The following is a 20,520-nucleotide window of genomic DNA, read 5'->3' as shown; positions in this document are numbered from 1 at the left end:
GGCTTATTTCCAAGTAGATTTTTTCTCTGATGAATCCTACATACTGTAGATGATACTTGTAGTTATTGCAATTTTAACTTTTTTTGATTATTTTTTATTTTCTTTTGCTTCCTTTGTTGTCTGTATCTTGACAATGTTGTTTTTGTTTGTATGGTCTACCTTTCCAGAGTTATTTCACTCATTTTCTGATCTCTTAGGTTTGACTTGTTTTTCTGTTTTCTTGTTTTATTGATTAGTGTGATTTTTAAATCACTGCATGTTTTGTTGCTGCTGTTGTTGTGTTGGACCCCGGGAGAACTAGTGACCCCTTTGTGAAAGCTGATGTGGATCTAAATAATGAATAAAAGTGTAACATACACACACACATTAAAATCAACCATATGGATGCATTAATAATGCCCATAAATGATGAGGCAGAGTATGAAATAGGAAACCAGAATGAGGGCAAACACGTGACTCTGTCTGAATAGCATCAGAATGAAACGTCTCGGTGTCAGTCTCTCTTTCTCGGAGGCTGCTTTGCTCTCTGGCTCAACTCCAGACAACTTCCACAGGTTTTACAATTAGATAATTTGCACATGCGGAGGACTCCGGTTATGAATGGGTGCATTCCCCGAAGTCCCGCCTCTTCCGCTCACACAGACGGACCAATCAGAGGCGCCGGTGCGCTTGGATGGGACGTCACGTCAGCTGCCGTCGTGTCGGGATTGGAATGTTACCGACTAACAATCGGAACAACTGAGCACTCGGTAATTGGACACTAGGATCAAGGAATCCCGTCTTTTTGAACATTTTCTCAGCTACTCACCCGGTGTGAGGTCAGCGTTTGCTGCTGCTCGTGTCGACCGGATAACTTCGCCTGCTGCGCGGCTCCCCGCCGATGAGGTTTTTATTTTATATCAGCGCGTATGAGGCTGTGTGGGGAGGTTGTAATAAATAAGAAGAGAAATGCAGGGATTCGTCAGGTTACAGTTGTACCGCTGAGCTGCCCCTGCGCTACGACGCTTTCCCCGGTTTTTTCTTGCTTCTCCTCACCCGAGACTATGGAGTGATAAAAAAGAGGGGAATAGGACGAAATCACCCCGAGGCGTTTGGATCTGAGCGCGGCGGCCACACCGACGGGCTTTTTTACACTCCCGGTGAATGTGTTATACCGAGTTTAACATCTAAACCGGGGTATACCTTTTCCGTCTGGGAGAGCCTCGGGGACCCCTGCCGCTATTCATCCGGAGGGAGAGAGTTCCCAGACGGCTGTCGGACAGTTTTCCATTTGAATAGCCCCACACAGCCAGTCTGAATGAGGGTGAGAAGAAGCGCAGGGGAAGAGAGTCGCGTATGATTGTGTCCGAGACAGAGTCCGGGCACCACTCATCTTTCTAGGTGCACCCAAGCCTTCGCTGTAGGCGCTGTGCGATATGCTGAAACTCTACAGAAGAGGGAGAGAGGGACAATACTTTTAAAATCGCCCACATGCACTGGATCAATTGCTGGATTTGGGAACCGAATACGCAGAAGGGGGGTTGGGGATCCTTGGAGGCTGCCGGAGGATGGAGCGGTGTAGCCGGGGTTGGTGAGAGCCTAACTTCGGGCCACTTTACATTTCTTATTCCTAAACAACTCGCCCCTGTTCCCAGGACACATGCAGGCCAAAAAACGCTACCTGATCCTGCTCTCCGCCGGTGCATGTCTAGTGCTTCTCTTCTACCTCGGAGGGGTTCAACTTCCAGCGGCGAGCAGGAGCCGGCATGACCGCAGCCGGAATGGGTACCGGCCCGACCAGCCCTGGCCTCACTTCTCGGACCCTTTACAACCTTTCCTGCCCTGGGATCACACGGACACCGAGGAGTACAACCTGCACACATCTCCGATGCAGAAGAGGGACGTCAACACGAGTGTTTACAAAGGCAAACGGTGCCGCATGGATTCATGCTTTGATTTCTCTCTGTGTAAAAAGAACGGATTCAAAGTTTATGTTTACCCGCAGCAGAAGGGGGAGAAGATCTCAGAGAGTTACCAGAATATTTTATCGACCATAGAGGGGTCTAGGTTTTACACCTCAGACCCCGGACAGGCGTGTCTGTTCGTCCTGAGTTTGGACACGCTGGACCGGGACCAGCTGTCCCCGCAATACGTCCACAACCTGAAGACCAAGGTTCAGAACCTGCCCCTGTGGAACGACGGCAGGAACCATCTCATATTTAACTTGTACTCGGGGACGTGGCCGGACTATACGGAAGACTTGGGCTTTGACATCGGTCAGGCCATGTTGGCCAAAGCCAGCATCAGCACCGATAACTTCAGGCCCAACTTCGACGTGTCCATCCCCCTCTTCTCCAAGGAGCACCCGAGGACCGGCGGAGAGAGGGGGTACCTCAAGTACAACTCCATCCCGCCTTTCAGAAAATACATGCTGGTGTTCAAGGGGAAGCGCTACCTGACAGGTATCGGCTCGGACACCAGGAATGCCTTATATCACGTCCACAACGCCGAGGATGTGGTGTTGCTCACCACCTGCAAGCATGGCAAAGACTGGCAGAAGCACAAGGACGCACGCTGTGACAAGGACAACGCGGAGTATGACAAGTAAGTTGGAAGCTACTGAGGAAGTTGGTTAATTGAAGAGTTGAAACGTTGCTTGTTTAATGCTGTTTGCTGTAATCTCAGGCTTTTTTAACGCACAAAATCCGTGCGCAACGAGCTTTCATCCACATCCAAAACAGCTCCAGGCGCAGCCGTCAGGGATCTCACGCTGTGGCGCACAGTGTGTGTGTATATGTGTGTGTGTGTTTGTGGAGTCATCCATATTGACTTAAATAGTATAATTCCTAACTGAAAATGGGTATTTTTCAGTAATGCAGAACAACAGAAGTCCACTTCTTTTTCTAATTGTTGCCAGCTGAATGGAGTTGATCACATTTTAAAGCTTGGAATTAAAATCTAGACTTATAAATCACACAAATAGATGTCAAAATTCTGCAAATTTAAGAGAGTAAATTAATAATTGTGGGCTTTATGATTATCAATTTCTGCTGGTCATAATCTACCAACTCTTTTCTTTACCACTACATGACTGGGTTACCCCCCCACTCCACCTCCTTGCTCTCTTTCAAGCATGTAGTAAAATATCTCCAGCCAGTCTATTAGCTCCCTGGACACCCCCCCCCCCCCCCTCTCCTCCTCTTCCCTTCCTCTCTTCCTATGAAGGAATTCACCCCCCCCCCCCAAACACCTTCCAACCTAAAATAATGGGAGCTGTGCAGCCTTTACCAGGATATGCACGGACACGTTTGATTTGCACCCTGTACTTTGTGCAAATTAAGTGAAAGTTGTCAGTGGGAGCTCTTGCTCTTAAATTAGTATCAGTGTTACTGTGACCTTGTCCTGGCAAAATGCTGCCTCTCACTTAAAGGTGTGGTGTGTAACAGCCTTGTTTAATTATGAAGCTATTTAGAGCAAGTAAATCTGTCATAATGGGTTAATTATCACCTTGATTTCATTATCACTTTGATTTTCTGAGAGTTAGTGCCATCGTCTCCACTTAGTACCAGGGACAGTTGATTACCTCTAATTCTGGAGGTCTCACTTTTGTCAAGGTGGTAATTAATGATTCCCCTTGGGATCAGCAGCTGTACTTGAATGCTCGGTATGTTTTAACATACATAGCCGGATTACACGAGGGGCTCCACTGTCAAGTTTGCTTGCCTGAGTGACATCGGTTTGATCTGCATTTAACAGCCTGTGGATCCTGCGCTTTTCTAAAGCCTGGATAAACTCAGGCATGTGATAACAGCACTTGTCGACATTGTACCTTGTGGATGTGTGCGTACCTGTACACACACACACACACGTTGCGTCAAGGTTACGGGAAAGGACAGATGGGGGACATATAGAAAGTTAACCTACGCATATTTCCATTCAATCAATCAGAGAGACGGAGAAAGCAGTAGGAGCTGTCGGTAAAGATAAGAGAGTTTTTTAACCAAACCAGTGTTGGGCTGAGTAACAGGAAGCGATTGTCTTTGAACTTGAAATGAACTTTAAAAACTCCTCACAGACAAACTGGTAATGCAAAAAAAAAAAAAAAAAAAAAAAGGAGCTCTAACAAAACTTCACAAGCATGCACTTGTCTGTCCATTTGTCATCCTCCGCCCCCCCCCCCCCCCCCCCCCCCCCCCCCTCTCTCTCTAAGACACACGCATTCTCTCTCCCTCTCCGTCTCCCCCGGATGCCTTGGGCTCGGTGTCACCTGGAGAGATATGTCATCCATTATCTGACATTCCAGTCGTCTCTGGACAGCCCACCTCTGCTCCGTTCTGCTCACGGCTGTGCTTCCCAAAGGTTCAGGCCTCGTTTTCCCAACGGTGCCCCTCCGTCTCTGGAACATCTCGGTTACCATAATCAGCTGATTGACAGGGCTGATTGCAGTGGCTTAGGGAACCCTGAGCTTTCACTGCCCACTCTTTCCACGGTGGTGTGTTTCACGGTTGATTTATTTTGATCAATACTGCTGCCTGTTAGTCATTTCATTTCCAGCGTCCTTACTGCATTTGATTTCTGTCCCCACTAAAACTCGATGAATCCAATTTTGCTTTTATAGTGTTTACCACGCGGTTTGCTTTGAGTCGTCATACTGCACATCTCAGTGATTTTCACAGCTTTTGTGAGTTCTTGTGAGTTGATTTTTGCTGGTTATAACCAGTGTTCTGATTGGTAGCCTACTTTGGCCTTTTGGCAACATGGTGCAACCAATAAATTTTAACGCATTTCCTCCCTGTTATGATTAAGCAACCTGTTTGAATTTAATCAAACTGATGCCTTTCATTTTAATCTAATTTAAACCCCCTTTTAGTGCTAGCCCACGCTTTGCAAAAACCCTGACGTAGCCCTCTCAGGTAAATGGATCTATATGCAGCGGGGCAGCCTTTGCTGGCACTCCATTTCCTCAGGCTGAGGGCGGACAGGCGATGCCTTGTGGGGACGCTGTGGTGCAGACTCAGGAATGCACACACGTGTCAGAGCAGCTGTTAGCGGTTGAGAAGGGAGTGCTGCCAAGGCAGGCAGACTGGCTGCGCTCTATATGTATATACCTGGATGCTCTTTGAATGTAGCTTGACATATATTGTGCTTTGAACACAGAGGAGTTGAGGTGAAACACATACCGTAGTTCTCATTCAATATTCATCCACCTGCCGAGCACAAACGCACACCCACCCACACACACACACACAGAAGATATCTGCGCTGCATCTAGGCTCATCTTTGCCTCCTGACCTTTGACCCTGTTGCTTTCCAAAGGAATGCCACTCTCCGAAGGAATGCAGCAGGAAGACAGACTGGAAGCCGGTGTAGGTATCCGAACCGGCTCCCGCACACACACACACACACACACACACCGTGCACGGACGCCACGCTCTGCACATTTATTCAATTGATTTTCTTAGCTGCAATAGCTTTCAATTGGAGTCACTCTGGTCCACTTCCATGGCCAAGCGCTGATGAAAGGGCCCATTCACTGTTACATTATCCACTGAGTTTTAAGGGCTGCTGACAATGATCCGGGGAGAGGACAGTGAAAGGCTATTACGGGCTCGCCAATTGAAAAATGTCACTTTGGCAGTAATGCTATGCCTTGTGGTGACTAAACCACCTTTATTGGCACACTTCTGACTGGAAATTTGATCTTTTCTGTTTCTTTTGAATTCATGTTGCGGGAACTCAAGTTTTCGTTCCTTTGAAATGGGAAGTTGCTTTTTTGCAGCTTACTCACTCTCTTTTCCTGTTATGAATCATGTCAGACATGAAAATCTCATTATGTGTCACCTAAAGAGGGCTAAACAGTCATTCTTATGTATATACATTCTTTTCTGTCTACTTACTTCATATGTGTTGCCACACATTACACCCAGTAAGTACTGTAAATGTTACCTACTCCACAGGTAAGCCTGCAAAAATCAAAAGTACAGTCTAATCTAACATCACAAGTCAATTGCTTGGAGCACATCATTATTACTGTTGAGTGTTCCATTAAAGTCTGACTGCACATATTCCTTTTATTTGCTCTTTGTTAAGCCTTTCTCTGGCTAACAGCAGCGTCATCATCCCCTCATTTAATACTTAACCAGCTTTGTTGGCTCGTATTGACTTTGTACTTTAGCTACTCCACTGGCAGCTGCCGCTCAAGGTCACCCGGGGGACTTGAAAACAGAGCGAGAGAGGGAGAGTAATGAAGAGAAGTAGTGAGAGAGAGGTTTTAGAGAATGAGAAAGTCAAGAAGAGATACAGAAAATGTTGTAAAACAATGTGGAAGAAGAAGAAGAAGAAGAAGAGGAGCAAGTGTGTGTGAGATTGAGTGATAATAGCGCATGAGCATGTCTGAGTGTGGCGCGTGAGTTGGGATGGAAGAAATGGAGAGTCCAGAAAATTGCGCATGCCGGTGGATTTTTCCCATTAGAAGCCAATGACAGTAACATCAACCAAGCGCTGCGGCGTTTTCATTTTCACAACTGTGTCATCAGCAGAAATTTTCCCACTTGAGAAAATCCTCTCAAAAGCGTGCGAGGAGCTTCTCTTTTTGCATTTTCCTCTCTTTCCTCTGTTTACTTTCCTTCCGCCTCCCTCCCTCCTCCCTCCCCCCCTCGCTATCAGAACGACATGGAAACACTGATATGATTTGGCTCGTGATGGCTCCCTGCCACATTTCCGTTTCCCTCATTTCTTTTTATGACGTCGTGATGGTTGACGTTTTGTTGACACAGTGCCACAGAAAGAGTGGCAGTTGCCGATCCGGGCCAAGTGAAGAAAACCAGCAGCGCTTCCTCTCCACCTTTTATCGCAGTAAAAGAAGTGTGATGAGTGGGAATACCAGCATTCACCTGAATGTCAGCACAGCAGCTTCTTCGCCTGATAGTGGACTCCTGTTGGAGTGCCGAGCAAGTAGCAAACACAGTCAGGTTGCTAGCAGGAGAGGGTGTCACACTCCCTGGGTTGCCATTGTTTGTTTTTCTGTAGTCAGATTAATAAATCATGAATATTTCATTATTGCCTGCTCTCTCTTAGATAAAGTACCAGCTCGTGATGGAGAATGTTAATGATGTGGAGGATAATTAGTTTGAATGCAGCGCAGCTTAATTAGGACGCTTTGATATTTTGGTGTGTGCGTGTGTGTAAAAGACAGATTTTAAGCCTATAACTACACAAAACCTCTGTTTGTTATTTCATCTTATCAGACCGTCTATCCATCTTTCACATCTCTGCCAACTTCCTCCGTCTCTGTCTTTTTTTTTTTTTTTTTTTTGTCATATTAACTCGTTTGTTGAGCGCTCGAGTTGTTTCAGCCTCATTTGGTATTATCTGTGTCACCGTTACATGAGAGAAGTCAACATGGCTGCGTCAGAGTATTTCTGTTGCGGCTCCTGTCTGGCAGCGCGTCTGTGTCTCTTTCATAGTTGGCATTTTCTCAACAGTTGTCGCCTCTGGTGATAAACTTTAGTTGCAAGTGTTTTACTGTGCGGTGTTCTTGAAAGTCAGTCCAAATGCCAAAGATATTTAATTTACAGTGATACAAAACAGAGAAAAGCAGCAAGTCTTCACATTCACGAAGCTAGAACCAGCAAGTGTTTGACAGTTTTTGCTTGTTAAATCAGTCATGACCAAAATTGTTGTTGATTTGTTGTTTATTGAATAACTGAATCATTGATTCCTTACTTTCACCCGTTGGGTTTTAATCATTTAAGGTGTATTTTTTTCATGACAGTTTCCTGTGTTGTGCTGTAAACTCAAGTTGACATCTTCAAATGTCTTGTTTTGTCTGACCAACACTCCAAAACCCGAAAATACTCACATTTGTGAAGATGAAACCAGTGAATTTTTGGTATAAAATTTCTCAAAACAATTTTCATCGATACACAAAACTATTCAATTAATTTTCTTTCAAACAACTAATCAATGAATCCTCTAATGATTACAGCTCTAGTAATCTCAGATTGGTTCAAACGTATTCCAAGTTCCTGTTGCTACTTGTTTTTGCCGTTTTGGCCCATGTGTGTGGCTGCTCATCCATCCATGTCAGTGTGTGTCTGCGTGTGTGCGCATCCCTGTGTTTTGGATCTTTGTCTTCGTACATGGGCGTGTGAACATGTGTGTGTGTGTGTGCGCGCGCACGCCAGTGTACGCAGGATGACTAGGGTCATGACCCCGCTGTCTGTCCCCTTGCTGAGTGACGAAGGCAAAGCCCCGCTCACTGACCCACATTCATTGAGGGATTACCGGGTAGTGGGGTGGGGGGGGGGAGGATTTGGGCAAGAGAGGGAAAGAATTGGGGGGTTGGACATGAACTCACACACACATCAGATCAGACAGTGAAGCCCACTAGCCTTTTTTCCATTGGAAAGAGCAAACCATGCCGCGTTTATTTGAGTTTCCATTACCGGTTTAAATGCGCCGAGTCACGCCTGAGATGGTCCGGTGACGTCAGATGGACTTTGTCATCACTCAGGGATGAGCCCGCTAACTTGTGATTTAGCCCTCCGCTAACTTGAATGGGATAAAGTCAATCATGATGCGGCTTTTGTAGACTTTCCAAATGTTATCGGACATAATGGATCAAATTCTGTCATTTCGCGGGGGTTGTTCCACTCAAAAAAATGTATCCACTGTTTTACAGCCGCTCCATTGACCACTAGTCCCAGCCCGGTGCACTTCCTGGGGGCTTGAATAAACAGCGTTAAAGAGGACGCTGCTTTTAAACGCCATCAACTCAAGACAAGCGCATCATCAGTTAAAGACATACCTTCAATCAGGTATCCCTCTTGTAATGGAAATGCAGATCCCTGTCGCGCTGGGCTGACACGTCAAGTCAAACCGAGTCAAGCCAAGCCAGCACATGTGTATAGAAAACCCCCACATGTGAATCGTCTTCATGCTGCATCTCCACCCAGGCCAGCTGCCGGCTAGTTGGAAAGAGATTGATCAGCTGGGAGGGTTCCCCCCAAAATAAAAATCGATGGAGTATTAGCACAGCAGTGGGCCAGCCCCTGGAATCATTTCCTTTTATTAAACGCTGCACACTTCCACTCTAGAGGAAAAAAAAATTGGTCCGAAGGCTCGTGTCGCTCATGGTAATTGAAAGGGTGAGGAATAACAAGGCTTCAAAACGAAAACGTCTCCCCTTCCTAGGACTGTCAGGAAACGCATAAGAGTAATGAATTAATAAGTAGACGAAGGCACAGTAGTAAAAGTTGTAAACCCCCCCCCCTTCTCCATTTCTCTCCCTCTTTCTTTCTGTCACTCTTGAAGCTCTCTCATCCTTAACTAGTGCTGATACAGTGATGTAGAAAGTTTGCAGGCAGACAGGTAAGTGAGGAGCTGCGCAGTTTTTGGAAGGCTCTGACAGTGCGGAACAGAGAGAGGATGAGACCGATAGAAAGAAGGTGATTGGGTCCTTGTGAATTCAATTAAACCAGACAGGTATGCGACTGGCTGAGAGGTAAAGCGATGATCAGGACAGACACGTGATTGGCTTCCCATTAAAGTCTCTGCTGAGGAGGGATGAGAGGAAGATATGGCTTCTGTCTGCAGGTTTTCGAGAGCACAATGAGTTCTGGGTTCTGACATCTGCCTTTTTTTTTTGTTTGTTTTTGCAGCGAGACGTAGCATTTAAAAAAAAAAAAAAAAAAAAAAAAAAAATCTCATGTCTCGGCTTTCTCTGTGTGGCACAGGGCATGCTGAGACGGGGCAACAATGCTCAGAGCACACATTCCCTTTATCATCATTCCCACATTCCCACATTCAGCTGCTGCAGAGATTTGCCATCGGCCCCTTTGTTTTTTTTTTTTGTTGCTTTTTTGATTTATCAGTCTGAGAACCAACACGTTTTTGTCTGTTTTCTCACTGTATTTAAAACCAACAATTCCTCACATTATAAATATGAGGTCACTCATTTAGCCATGGTGAAAAAATTTGAGGAAAAATATCTATGGCTCATACAGACAAACCCACAAAGAATTACTACTCCTAGCTCTACAGAGTAGGGATTTCTGGCACAACTTCACCTACTTGCATGGCAAGTCTGATGGGGTCAAGACTCCAATAACACTTGTAGTATAAAGAAGAAATCTATTATGAGAGGAGTGCCTTTCGGCTTATGGCCCTAATCAGGGTCAGTACATAACACACTACATATTTGCATTTGTTCTTTGCACAAGTTATTTATACTACAAGTGTTTTTTTTTCATGCCCTCTCAGCAGTTTCCAGCCAAAAAACTCTGATAAACCAACTGTACGCTACCTGTTGAGCACATAGTGGAACATTTAGCAGCTAAAGAGTCAGATATTCCCTTCAGGAGTTGGTGGAGAGCAAAACAGAGCTAAAAGGAGAGTGAATATTGGACTTGCATTTATCAGATGGATACAGACATGCAGCCGAATGAATACTAATGTTGCTCCACGTCTGCCTGATGTGTAAAAAGGAACTAACACATTTGTCATATCAACTTTCTTGGGTGATGATACTGTATGTGAATGAATGTTGTGTTTACAGCTTGTTGCAGTGTCCTAAAGTGGGCAAAAAAATATCACGTAGTGCAAGTTCAAAGTAGTGTCAACTGCAGACCTGTATTGATGGTCTACATAGTATTAGTTTGCTCCAAGCAAGTGGTGAACCAAATCCAATAGAGAGATGCAGTTACGTGTTGTTGAGGTCACATAGAAGTTTCAACTTCTAAGTAAACTTTGGTGGTTTACAATAGAAAAACAAATGACCATGAATGAATTGAATCTATCATTCAGCCCCATGTGAGGAACTATTTCCTGATGTCACAACGCATTTGTGCTCCCGCTCATCCCTCCCATTTGCTCATGTGAGTCTAGTAGATACATGTTTCACTGTTGTGAGTGAATTAGTCTGTAGTTTTATGCCTGTTATCTTTTCCTCGCTAAACTGTGGGGCTGACTGCGTGAGAGGTCAGGGTGTGTGTGTGTAGACAGGGAGGGGAGGTGGGGGGGGGGGGGGCGGTTGCCTCTGGCCCCAGTGCTCCCAGGGATTTGTCCCTCTTCCTGAATGACTCTGTGGTCCCCGGGCTATGGAGCACCTGACCAGAGTTATCTCATCAAAGAGGGGCACTGGGCATAAACTTTGGCCTATATCTGCTGTTCCTCCTGTGGACGCACACAGAGTAAACACACACAGACACACACACACAGAACTCATTGTAAAAGCATGAATAATTCCTTGAAAATAGGAAACCAAATAGAAATAGATTAGAGCCAAGTCCATATGTATTGTAAGCAGTCGTTACTGATCTCGCCTCCTGTGAGCCTCCGCGTCTCCCTCGGGGCGTTGCAGCAGCTCCATTGGGGATAAGGGGGGGGTGTGGGGGGGGGGGGGGTAGCTAGTTTTTATTGCCCTGCAGAATGGCAGCTTTTATGGCCCCGAGAGGCCGTTCAGCAAACACCTACCGACGGCACATCAATGGGACGGCAGATCGTTGACGTCAGCTTGCACGCTGACCTCCCTCCTTCACTTCTCACCACCACGAGAGCGAAAACAAACACTTAACCCCTCTGCTGGTATTCACATTCAAATAGTAATTGGCAAAAGGGGGAAATCTGAGTAAGGGCAAAGAGGAGGAGGAGGTGATGGGGGGGGGGGGGGGGGGGGGGTTGAAGAGAGCAAAAGCTTAAAAAAGCATTATGTCACTGAAGAATGTGTGCGCGGCTCAATGTGTAAGGGGCCAAGGCTTCGAGGAGAGAAAGAGGGTTTTGTTGGAACAGATCTGGCTGCCTGGCAGGCTGATGGAAGGGCTCTTTTCCCCGTCTGGTTCATCATGCTTTATGGCTTGGTTTGACTTCCACTCTTGGGGTGTAAAAGTTGAGGCTGCCCCCAGGCACTCCAAAGGGGTCCCATTGTGCTAAAGTTTGCTCTCTTTCCAGAGGAAACACTTGTGTCTTGTTGACATCGCAGCCTCCCCATATGGTCCCCTTTGACTCCCTCATGTTTCACCCCTCTCCATCCCCTCTCTCTTACTCTTGTGGCCTCTCGCTCTCCTGCGTCCCTTCCTTTTGCTTCTGAAGCCAGGGCGACAACCGGCAACAATGGCGGCACACAGCGCCAGCCACCAACAACCAAGCTCTGGTTTGGCAGATTCCTTGACACTTCACGGATCAGCTGCAAAGCCAAAACTATTGGGGGAGGAGGAGGAGGAGGAGGTGGAGACGAAGGAAGAAGGCATCTGGTCTCACCAGAGAGAGTCTCAGTATGGCCGGAGCGTGGGTGTATGATTGACCGGAGAGAGGACGGAGAGGAAGAATCATTTTGGTTTATTGCTGTTTTTTCCCAGTTTCCTTGGCAGTTTGTTCGGTGGTGCTGTTGCGTGGTGTTTATTCATGAGCTTGACGGGGCCTCCTTTTCAGATAAAGTAGGAGTGCAAGCTTGTTTTTTAGGAGGCAATGTAGGACAAAGTGCAGCTGCTGGTGGTAATACTGGATATTTTAAATGAATGCCCACTCGCCTCTTCTTCAATCTTCTTCACTCTTATGTAGTCATTCCTTCTGTCTTCCACTCCCACAGCCTGAAACCCCCCCCCCACACACACACACACAACTGTTTAATTTTGCATACATGTGAAAAGTCTCAAAAGCTTGCCAGCGGTTTTTTTTTTATGACCCTGGCCTGCTATATCAAAAAGCGTCTGTATGAACTCATTACATCATGATGGAAACATTTTACAGTAGGGACATTTCTTGGTGTTTTAGTCATTTCCACAGGGATTTGATGATTCAGTGGCATCTCACACTGGTTAGTCCATATTCTTGTTAGCTGATATTCTGCTGCTTTTATTCCCACTTGTTTCTGTCTGTGGCACTGTCGCAGAACCATCGGATGCTTTTTCTTTCTTGGTGGCTTAATTTTTACCCAGCAGCATCCTGACTGGTGGTGTCTACCACCCAACCGCATCCCTGCCATCAAAGCAAACCAAGAGAACAAGGGAGAGAAAAAGCTCGAGTGGGGGAAGGAGGGAATGATCTCACTAAGGATCTGAGGCTGTTAGGTAAAGGGAAAGGAGGAAAGTAGAAAGACGGGTGGGGGAGAAAAAGAGGAAGGGAAGATGTGTTGCAGAAAGAGCAGCAGCGCATCTTGCTTTGTTTAGCAGCCCGACAGGGTGTGTTTTTCTTTGTGGGGGGTGAATTGAAGTGTTTATCTCCCCAGAAAATTGTGACACGACAGCACTTTGTTTTCAAAGCGTCTGCATCTTGTTTGCCTTTGCAGCTCACTCGCTAGACGACGCAGGCTCGTTTTCTGAAGTGCGACAGGTGAGAGGAGCGAGGAGGAGGTTTAGATGCTTCAGCATAAGCAATGTGTGGATCCTGTGGTGAGGCACGTCGTTGGAGATATATTGAGGATGTGTGCTATCGTGTCCCCAGCTAACCTCGTGACAGAGATGTTGAGCCGGTAGCAGTTGCACAAATGTTTGGTAAATGGACTTCAGAGAAATCTTGGTTCTAAGTGGCAAATCTGTATTGATACTATACAGTCATACTCATCATTTAAGTCATTTTCTATGCAACTTTTCTCTGTTTCATATCATTGTACACTGAATATCTTTAGGGTTTGGACCTTTTGACCTCCAGGAAAAATGTGATGGACATGTTTCAAAGCTTCTCTGGCAATTTATGGACCAAACAATTAATCATAGTTGTTAATTGCAGCCCTACACAGGTGCAGTTGGCACATGCACACCTTCCAGATATGGAGAGATGGCAAAATTCACATGCTGCAAACACACAGAGTACAGTTTGAGCTCTGGCCAGCTTTTGCCTGCACTAAGGCACAGTCTTTCACTGGCTTCCCACCTACAAAAACACCACTAATTGCATTTTTCAAAGCACTCGCTACTTGGATTTGACCCCAGGTGTCCACAGAGATGAACGAGTGTTCTTCCTCTGCACCACCTGGATGCCCAAACTTCCATATGTCAGCCCAGGGTATAGTAATGTGATAAAATGTGTGAAACTGACTTTCAATTTTGATGAGAAACCAGGGTTGATAATTCGTTTTCAGGCTTGGACTGTGCCTTAAATGAGTGCCTGTGGCATAAATGATTTGAGATCAACTTAGAGTCCAAAAGGCCTGTTTTCCTCATTATGAGTCTGCATGTTTGTGGGAGTGTATGCATTTCAAGGACTCTAATTCCTCCCCTCAGACATGTGTGACATCTGTAGTAGACATCCAAAGATTTTGGTGCACATTTAATCACTGGCAGCAATCCCTGTGTGACAAGTGTTTTCAATATCTTTGCCTCTATATTGAGGTGATAGGTCAAATTCTCCTGAGGTTCTTCAGACACAGATGCGCGTCCGTGTGTGTAAAAGGAAGCGCTTGTATTTGCTAGTGGAGTTTCTGGAGTATCTGGTGACTTGGGAGTATTTGCTCACAGCTACATAGCTTACTATCTATAAACACACACTTATATTCTACTGGGATTGCTGGTTTTTCAGGAGCGTAAGGAAAGCATAATAATGTCTGGAAAGATATACATGCTATTTCATGTGTGTTTGTCAGACTTCACCTTTCTGTTTTAGTTTTGGAGTGTGTGTATTTGATGTGGACAGTGGAAGATTGCTCTTCTGTCTGAGTATCTGCAAAGTGTTTGCACTGTAGCCGGTGAGGGGACAGACAGAGATCCAGACAAGTATGTGTTACGTTTACACTGCAGTCTGAGCGGTGTGTGTGTGTGTGTGTGTGTGTGTGTGTGTGTGTGTGTGTTAAATTGCGCGTCTGCGTATGCATACTGTATGTGCATGGCGGTGCGTGTGTCCCCTTTAGCAAAGTAGTGCTGATTCAGTAGTGTGTCCTTCCATTCCAACTTTTTCCCTACTTTTCTTCAGTGAATCTTCTTTTTAAGCCTTCAGGCTACCTTCCCGCCGAGCCTCATCTTCCCTGTCCACACACACAGAAACATGCACACACATCCACACACCCCCCTCCCTCCAGCATACTCAGCAGCATCTTGTTTGGCCGAAACCCGGCGCTAGCTCTAACTGTGGCCACTCATGTGGAACCCCCAGAAGCTACATAACATGAATAATGTATCAGCAAGAGGAATTTTTATTCATGTATTTTTTTTTTTTTTTTTTTTTTTTGCTTTCCATATTAAGTATGTTAAGAATGTCCACACACACCCGTGCAGTCAGTACAGTACTGCACGGTTTCCTCATCCTCCTCGTAGGGGTAGCATAAAAGGCAGCTGGTGGATTTCACCTAATTTTTATTAAGCACCATGAAGGCATCTGACTTCCTGTACTCCTCTCTTTGACGTGGAGTAAATTTCATTCGAATTTCATCCGGGATCAGAGAGTGACCTTAAAGGCCTGTTTTTGGGGCGAACGTTGAGTGAATTTACTGAGTTCACACGGTCTGAGAAGCAGAGGAGATTCATTATTCAATAAATTGCATTTAATGTGGAGTATGAAGTGAGACCAAACGAGCCTCAAAGCCGGCGGCATCACTGGATGCTGATAAGCTTTTTAGAGGATGACACAGGGGAGGTTTTTGGGAAAGGGAACAGACGGACTGCATCTCCAAAAAATAGATGCGTTGCTTTGCATTTCCCAGCTGCCGTATCTACTGGGACGGCTCAGGCGAGGAGATCTGAGAGCTCTGTCATTACTAAGTTTGCTGTAGCTTCATCATTTCTTTCAGATCTGCCGTGCATTTTCCATTTAAAATCTCCCTAAATAAATTAGAAAATCTCCAGCTACAGAAATATCTTCAGAATCTCTTTTTCCTATTATATCTAATCTGATCTGTAATGCCTACATGTTCTAAATTTCTCCATGGTTGTATCAAAGTCTCTTTTCCCCTTGTTGATATTAATGATACATACATGTCCCCTCCAGCAGCTATTGTTTCATAGTGTTTCTTTTACACGTTTTTCAGACATATATAATGTAACCGTAATTATGAACAGGCGCTGGCAGAGACATTAAGCATCCCGTCGGACTTGTCTAGAACATGTGACATGCATATTCCCTTTTTATAGGATTACTTGTGTTGTGTACAGATACCTTACAAACAGCTCTGAGCTGCTGTGAGCAGCTGTGATCAGAGTCCATGCTCTGGGCACGCTGCCCTCAGTACATCCATAGACCCTCAGTATATCCATAGAAAGGCTGAGGAAGGGAAAAGGCCACAATCATCTGTATTACATGTTGGAAGTTTGAGGCTTGCCCACACTATAAAAAGCCTCTGCACTGCGCTTTCTCATTTATTCGCTTCAGTCATGTGTGAAGTCATTTTTTTTTTTACTTCTTGTGACCCACAGACTAAAACATGGCTCCTCCATAATGTTTCTTTTTACTCCAAATGTTTTTTGGAGATAAAGATTTCACTTCTGTCCTCACTGTTTCCTTATTTTCTCTCTTTAATTGTGCTTTTTCAAAGATGTAATAAAGTCTTTGTTCAGTTTTTCAATTTTGCATTTTGTGTTGACAAAAATAGCATGTTACATTAGCTACATTACGTTAGCTTGTTAGCATTGACAACACCCTAATATGACTTCACAGTGAAATGCATTGATTTGGAAGCTCATACAGGAAGTCTTGAGTTAATATTAACAGTAGCTAAACATTAGTTTAATGCAGCAATTAAATGGAGCAATGACACCCTATTATGACACCGAATGACAGAGTGACTGCTGGCAAATAGTGATTAATAAGGTAATACGACACACATGCTATAATACTGTGTAGCTGAAAATGCAGGTGTGGCTAGCTGCTTTGACTGAATATAGCAGAAAAACTGGGTCAAATGTTGCTTGTTCATTGATGAAATACGGCCAAATCACTGTAGACAGTATTTCCTCGTCCATGTGTCCTTTCATTATTGGTTCACAGAGAGCTAGTAGAGCCAAGTTAGCATTAGCTTCTCACTCAAAGCTAATCAGAGTGCAAGGGTGGGATTAGCATCTGCTATAGTCTTGTTATCCGCTAATCTCTTCAAAGCTGTCCACATTACTTCAGTCTTCTTCGGAGGTGGCGCATAATACACTTTCTCACTTCACTCAAGAAACTATGGCTGAGTTATGTTTCTCTGAATATTTTATAGGCTGCACATAAAGATGATTTGACCTTTTTTTTGGACATATTGTGTATATGTGTTTCTAATTATGCTTGTGGTATTAAATTGGTAAAGCTCCTCTTCACTGAGGTTCTTTGTTTTACAGCTTCTTTCAGCTTTCTTTTTTTTTGCGAGGAGTCTAAACAAAGTAAAATTTGGATGATTTGAACAGTATTGAAAGCAGATATTTACAAGATTTCAGTCATTTGGCACAAATTATAAGTTTGGAAACATATTTTCACATTCAAAAATATTGTACTCATTTGCTGGTGAGTGAGTCGGGTACACTCCTCAGGGCAATATCCAATATAACCACGAAAAAATCATTTTTCACAGGTTTTGTATTTTCTTTTCTTTATTCAACCTCATAAATTTACTGTGCTTTCACTTTTGCTTCGTCGTGCTCTTTGTCACATCCCGATCACACCGTCTTTAGGTCAGACTCATTGCAGTAACTGCGCCGTTTAGTTAATGATTGTCAGATAACATTACCCAACATAACCTTATCAAGGCCATATGTGTCAGGTTGTCACTGCTTATCAGTGTGTTACTACATGGATGGGTGCACATGTGCATACAACACAAAATAAACACGGGCACAGAGACTGGAAACCTTGGCTGCAAAGGAAATAAGCCTGTGCGTTGAAGCCAAGCACAGCTGGACATTGTTTTTACTGATCGAATACAGGCAGCCACCCACGCCAGTTTGGAGGTGTGTTGTCTTTATAGCTTCTCATTGGATGATTCCCCTCTCCTCCTTAATCCTCTCTTCTCTTCTCCTCTATCTCAGTCATAGTGACATTTCTCATTACACATGCTCTTATTTACTGCCATGATGATGTGAAGGTCTTTAGTGACAAAATGCAGCGGGGATCTATGAGCCTGCATGCCAAATCGCTTGTCTCCTCGCAGTGTTCGGTGTGTTTGTGTCTGTGTGTTCGCTCACTGAACCATGTGAATGTGAATGAGCCTCTTAACTGTATGTGAGACCTTCTGTCTGTTTAGAGTAAAGAGCAAATCATATTTAGTCCCCTGTTGTTATGAAGCGCCTCCCATGTCATCGGAAAAGCATTCACCATTTCTGAGAAAGTAGAGTCAAGGCAAGAATAGCATAGAGTCAGGGTAAATCCTGTCTTCAATAACTAAATAACCTGTCCTTGCAACTTAAAAAAAGCCACAATATCCCATCTAAAAATAGAGCCCAACTTCAGAAACCCATATCTTTCAATTTTTTTTGTGAGCAGGCTGCAAGCTATGTGACACTGGCAGTTATACAGTCTTTTCCAGCCACAGCAATATGGGTGCGGTACAAGTTGAATGAATGGGTTTGCAGGGATGGGAATGGAAAGTGCGAAGTGGTCGCGGTCCTTGCAAACAATAGGTGTTGTGGCTGCTGGCCGGAAGATGAACTTGTTTTAAATCATAGGGTAATAATAGAGTGACAAGGTAAAATGTCAAAGGAGAGGTAGCTGTGGCTCTCCTCTTCTAAACAAACTGCTTACTGTTTCTTGCACTTTCTCACAGAAAATCCTTGGGTCAGTGCAGGAAAACTGAAGCGTTAACCAGATCAATTTCTGGTCATTGCAAGACCCCAGCCTGCAGCTTAAGCTCTACACATATAGATTAACCATAGAATTATAGCAGATCTTGTATAAATAGGCATTAAAAAGAGTTGATGCCATTCAGTTCATTAAAAGTATGTTATGATTCTTCTTTTGCAACCAAAAATAAATGACTAATATGTTAATTTTCTTAATCGATTTGTTTTTTGGTTTATAAAATGTCGATCAGCGTTTCCCAAAGCCCAAGATAACGTCCTCAAATGTCTTATTTTGTCCCGACCAACAGTCCACAACCCAAAGATATTCAGTTTACTGTCACAGAAGACTAAAGAAACCAGTAAATATTCACATCTGAGAAGCTTGAATCAAAGAATTTGGACGTTTTATTAATTAATGGATTATCAAAGCTGTTGGCAATTAATTTAATATCATTGCAGCTCTACTTGCAAGAAGAAACTGACCTGGAGAGACAGCGAGTATACTGGTGTTTGCTTGCAGCACCATAGTCACAATCATTCAGATAAAACACACAACTTTGTTTTCATTTGGGGTAAACCACCAGACTAACTCCCCCCATTCTCTACCTATCAACCTCATCCCACCTTTAACTGGAGCTTGACTTGTTGGACGGAGTTGGTCAAGATGCAATTATGTAACGGAAAAGGAAAGCACGTCAGGGCTTGAGATAGCTGAATAGCTCTGATGGTCTTGCCGCGGCCTGATGGAAGAACATTTGTGGCAGTAATTTAGCACTTGGGTGCTTCCACTGCAGGGGTTATTGTATCCGTCACGCTCGGCTGCGACCACACCGACCCCCGCTTGTGTTTTCAGGCCGACCGGCTCCCCGTAAACTCACTAGCTCCCAACAATAGACCGCAAAATGAGACACACCAGACAGAGTTGGTAAGCAAACCGAGAGAGAGAGAGAGAGAGAGAGAGAAGGGGAGATTGTGGAAAGGAGAGATTAACAGGGTGAGAAAGTGAACGGAGGCAAGAGAGAGAGTGATAAATTGAGGCAAGAGGGTCGGACTTGATGCACAGAAAAACTACATTTCATGAAGCAATGACCTGGATACAGCCAAACCTCTCTCTGCGGCTGCAACCCAAACATAAACAGGACACAACTTAAGAGTAGAATCGATATATATATATATTGAAGCTCAGAGAGAATGAAAGTTGAGAGGGACAGCTAAGGAAACGTTTTGGACGGAGAGAAAAAGTTGGAGTCGGAGAGAATGGGTGTGCTGGGATGGCAGATTGTGTCAGGCCGGAGCAAGGCGGACCACAGGAGGCCTGTGAGCACAACATAAACAGAGAGCATGTGTGTTACTGAACCCTGCCTGACCGCAGAGACTCGGTCTGCTCCTGACCAAAACAGAGGAACAAGCAGGCTCTGTGTGTGTGTGTGTGTATAAATATGTATGTATACGTACGCGCGTGTGACAGTGTTTGTTTAAAACCACAACATAGCACAGGCAAACAGCTGTTGTAGCCAGTGCGGTCAGCTCTAACCTCCAGACTTCATTTAACATCATATTTTCAGTCTCTGGGGTGTTTTTGACTTGAACCAGGCACCTCTACTCTGCCCATATTAATTAAGGATTTCTCTGAAGAGTACTGTTGATGTAAAGGATGTGATATATGAGCTATGTTTGCGAGGTGATGAAGAACTGCGGTGCTGCCTTCAGCGAGGATGGGGCTTCACAAACGGGGGCAAAAATCTATGTGGGTGATCAAGGAGGCTATAAGGAACACAAGCGCCAAGATCAAGTGCTGTTGGCTGTAATTGTTGGCGTAATAACCCATCTGCATCATCTTAAAATGTCACCCTTGCGTCATGGCCTG

At 44.7% G+C, this 20,520-nt stretch overlaps 1 protein-coding gene across 1 annotated transcript in view; it reads left to right on the top strand.

Moving 5' to 3' along the window:
• The first annotated feature begins 689 nt into the window (after positions 1-689).
• Positions 690-20,520, top strand: part of ext1b (exostosin glycosyltransferase 1b) — a 116,376-nt gene continuing 96,545 nt past the window's right edge. The window contains exon 1 of the mRNA XM_044335185.1: positions 690-2,583. Within this exon, the coding sequence (XP_044191120.1) occupies positions 1,640-2,583 (944 nt within the window). The 5' untranslated portion in view covers positions 690-1,639. The remainder of the gene's footprint in view (positions 2,584-20,520) is intronic.

The sequence above is a fragment of the Thunnus albacares genome, chromosome 19, assembly GCF_914725855.1.
Source record: "Thunnus albacares chromosome 19, fThuAlb1.1, whole genome shotgun sequence".
In the NCBI taxonomy this organism is placed as follows: Eukaryota; Metazoa; Chordata; class Actinopteri; order Scombriformes; family Scombridae; genus Thunnus; species Thunnus albacares.
This window is presented reverse-complemented; position numbering and strand designations above follow the sequence as displayed.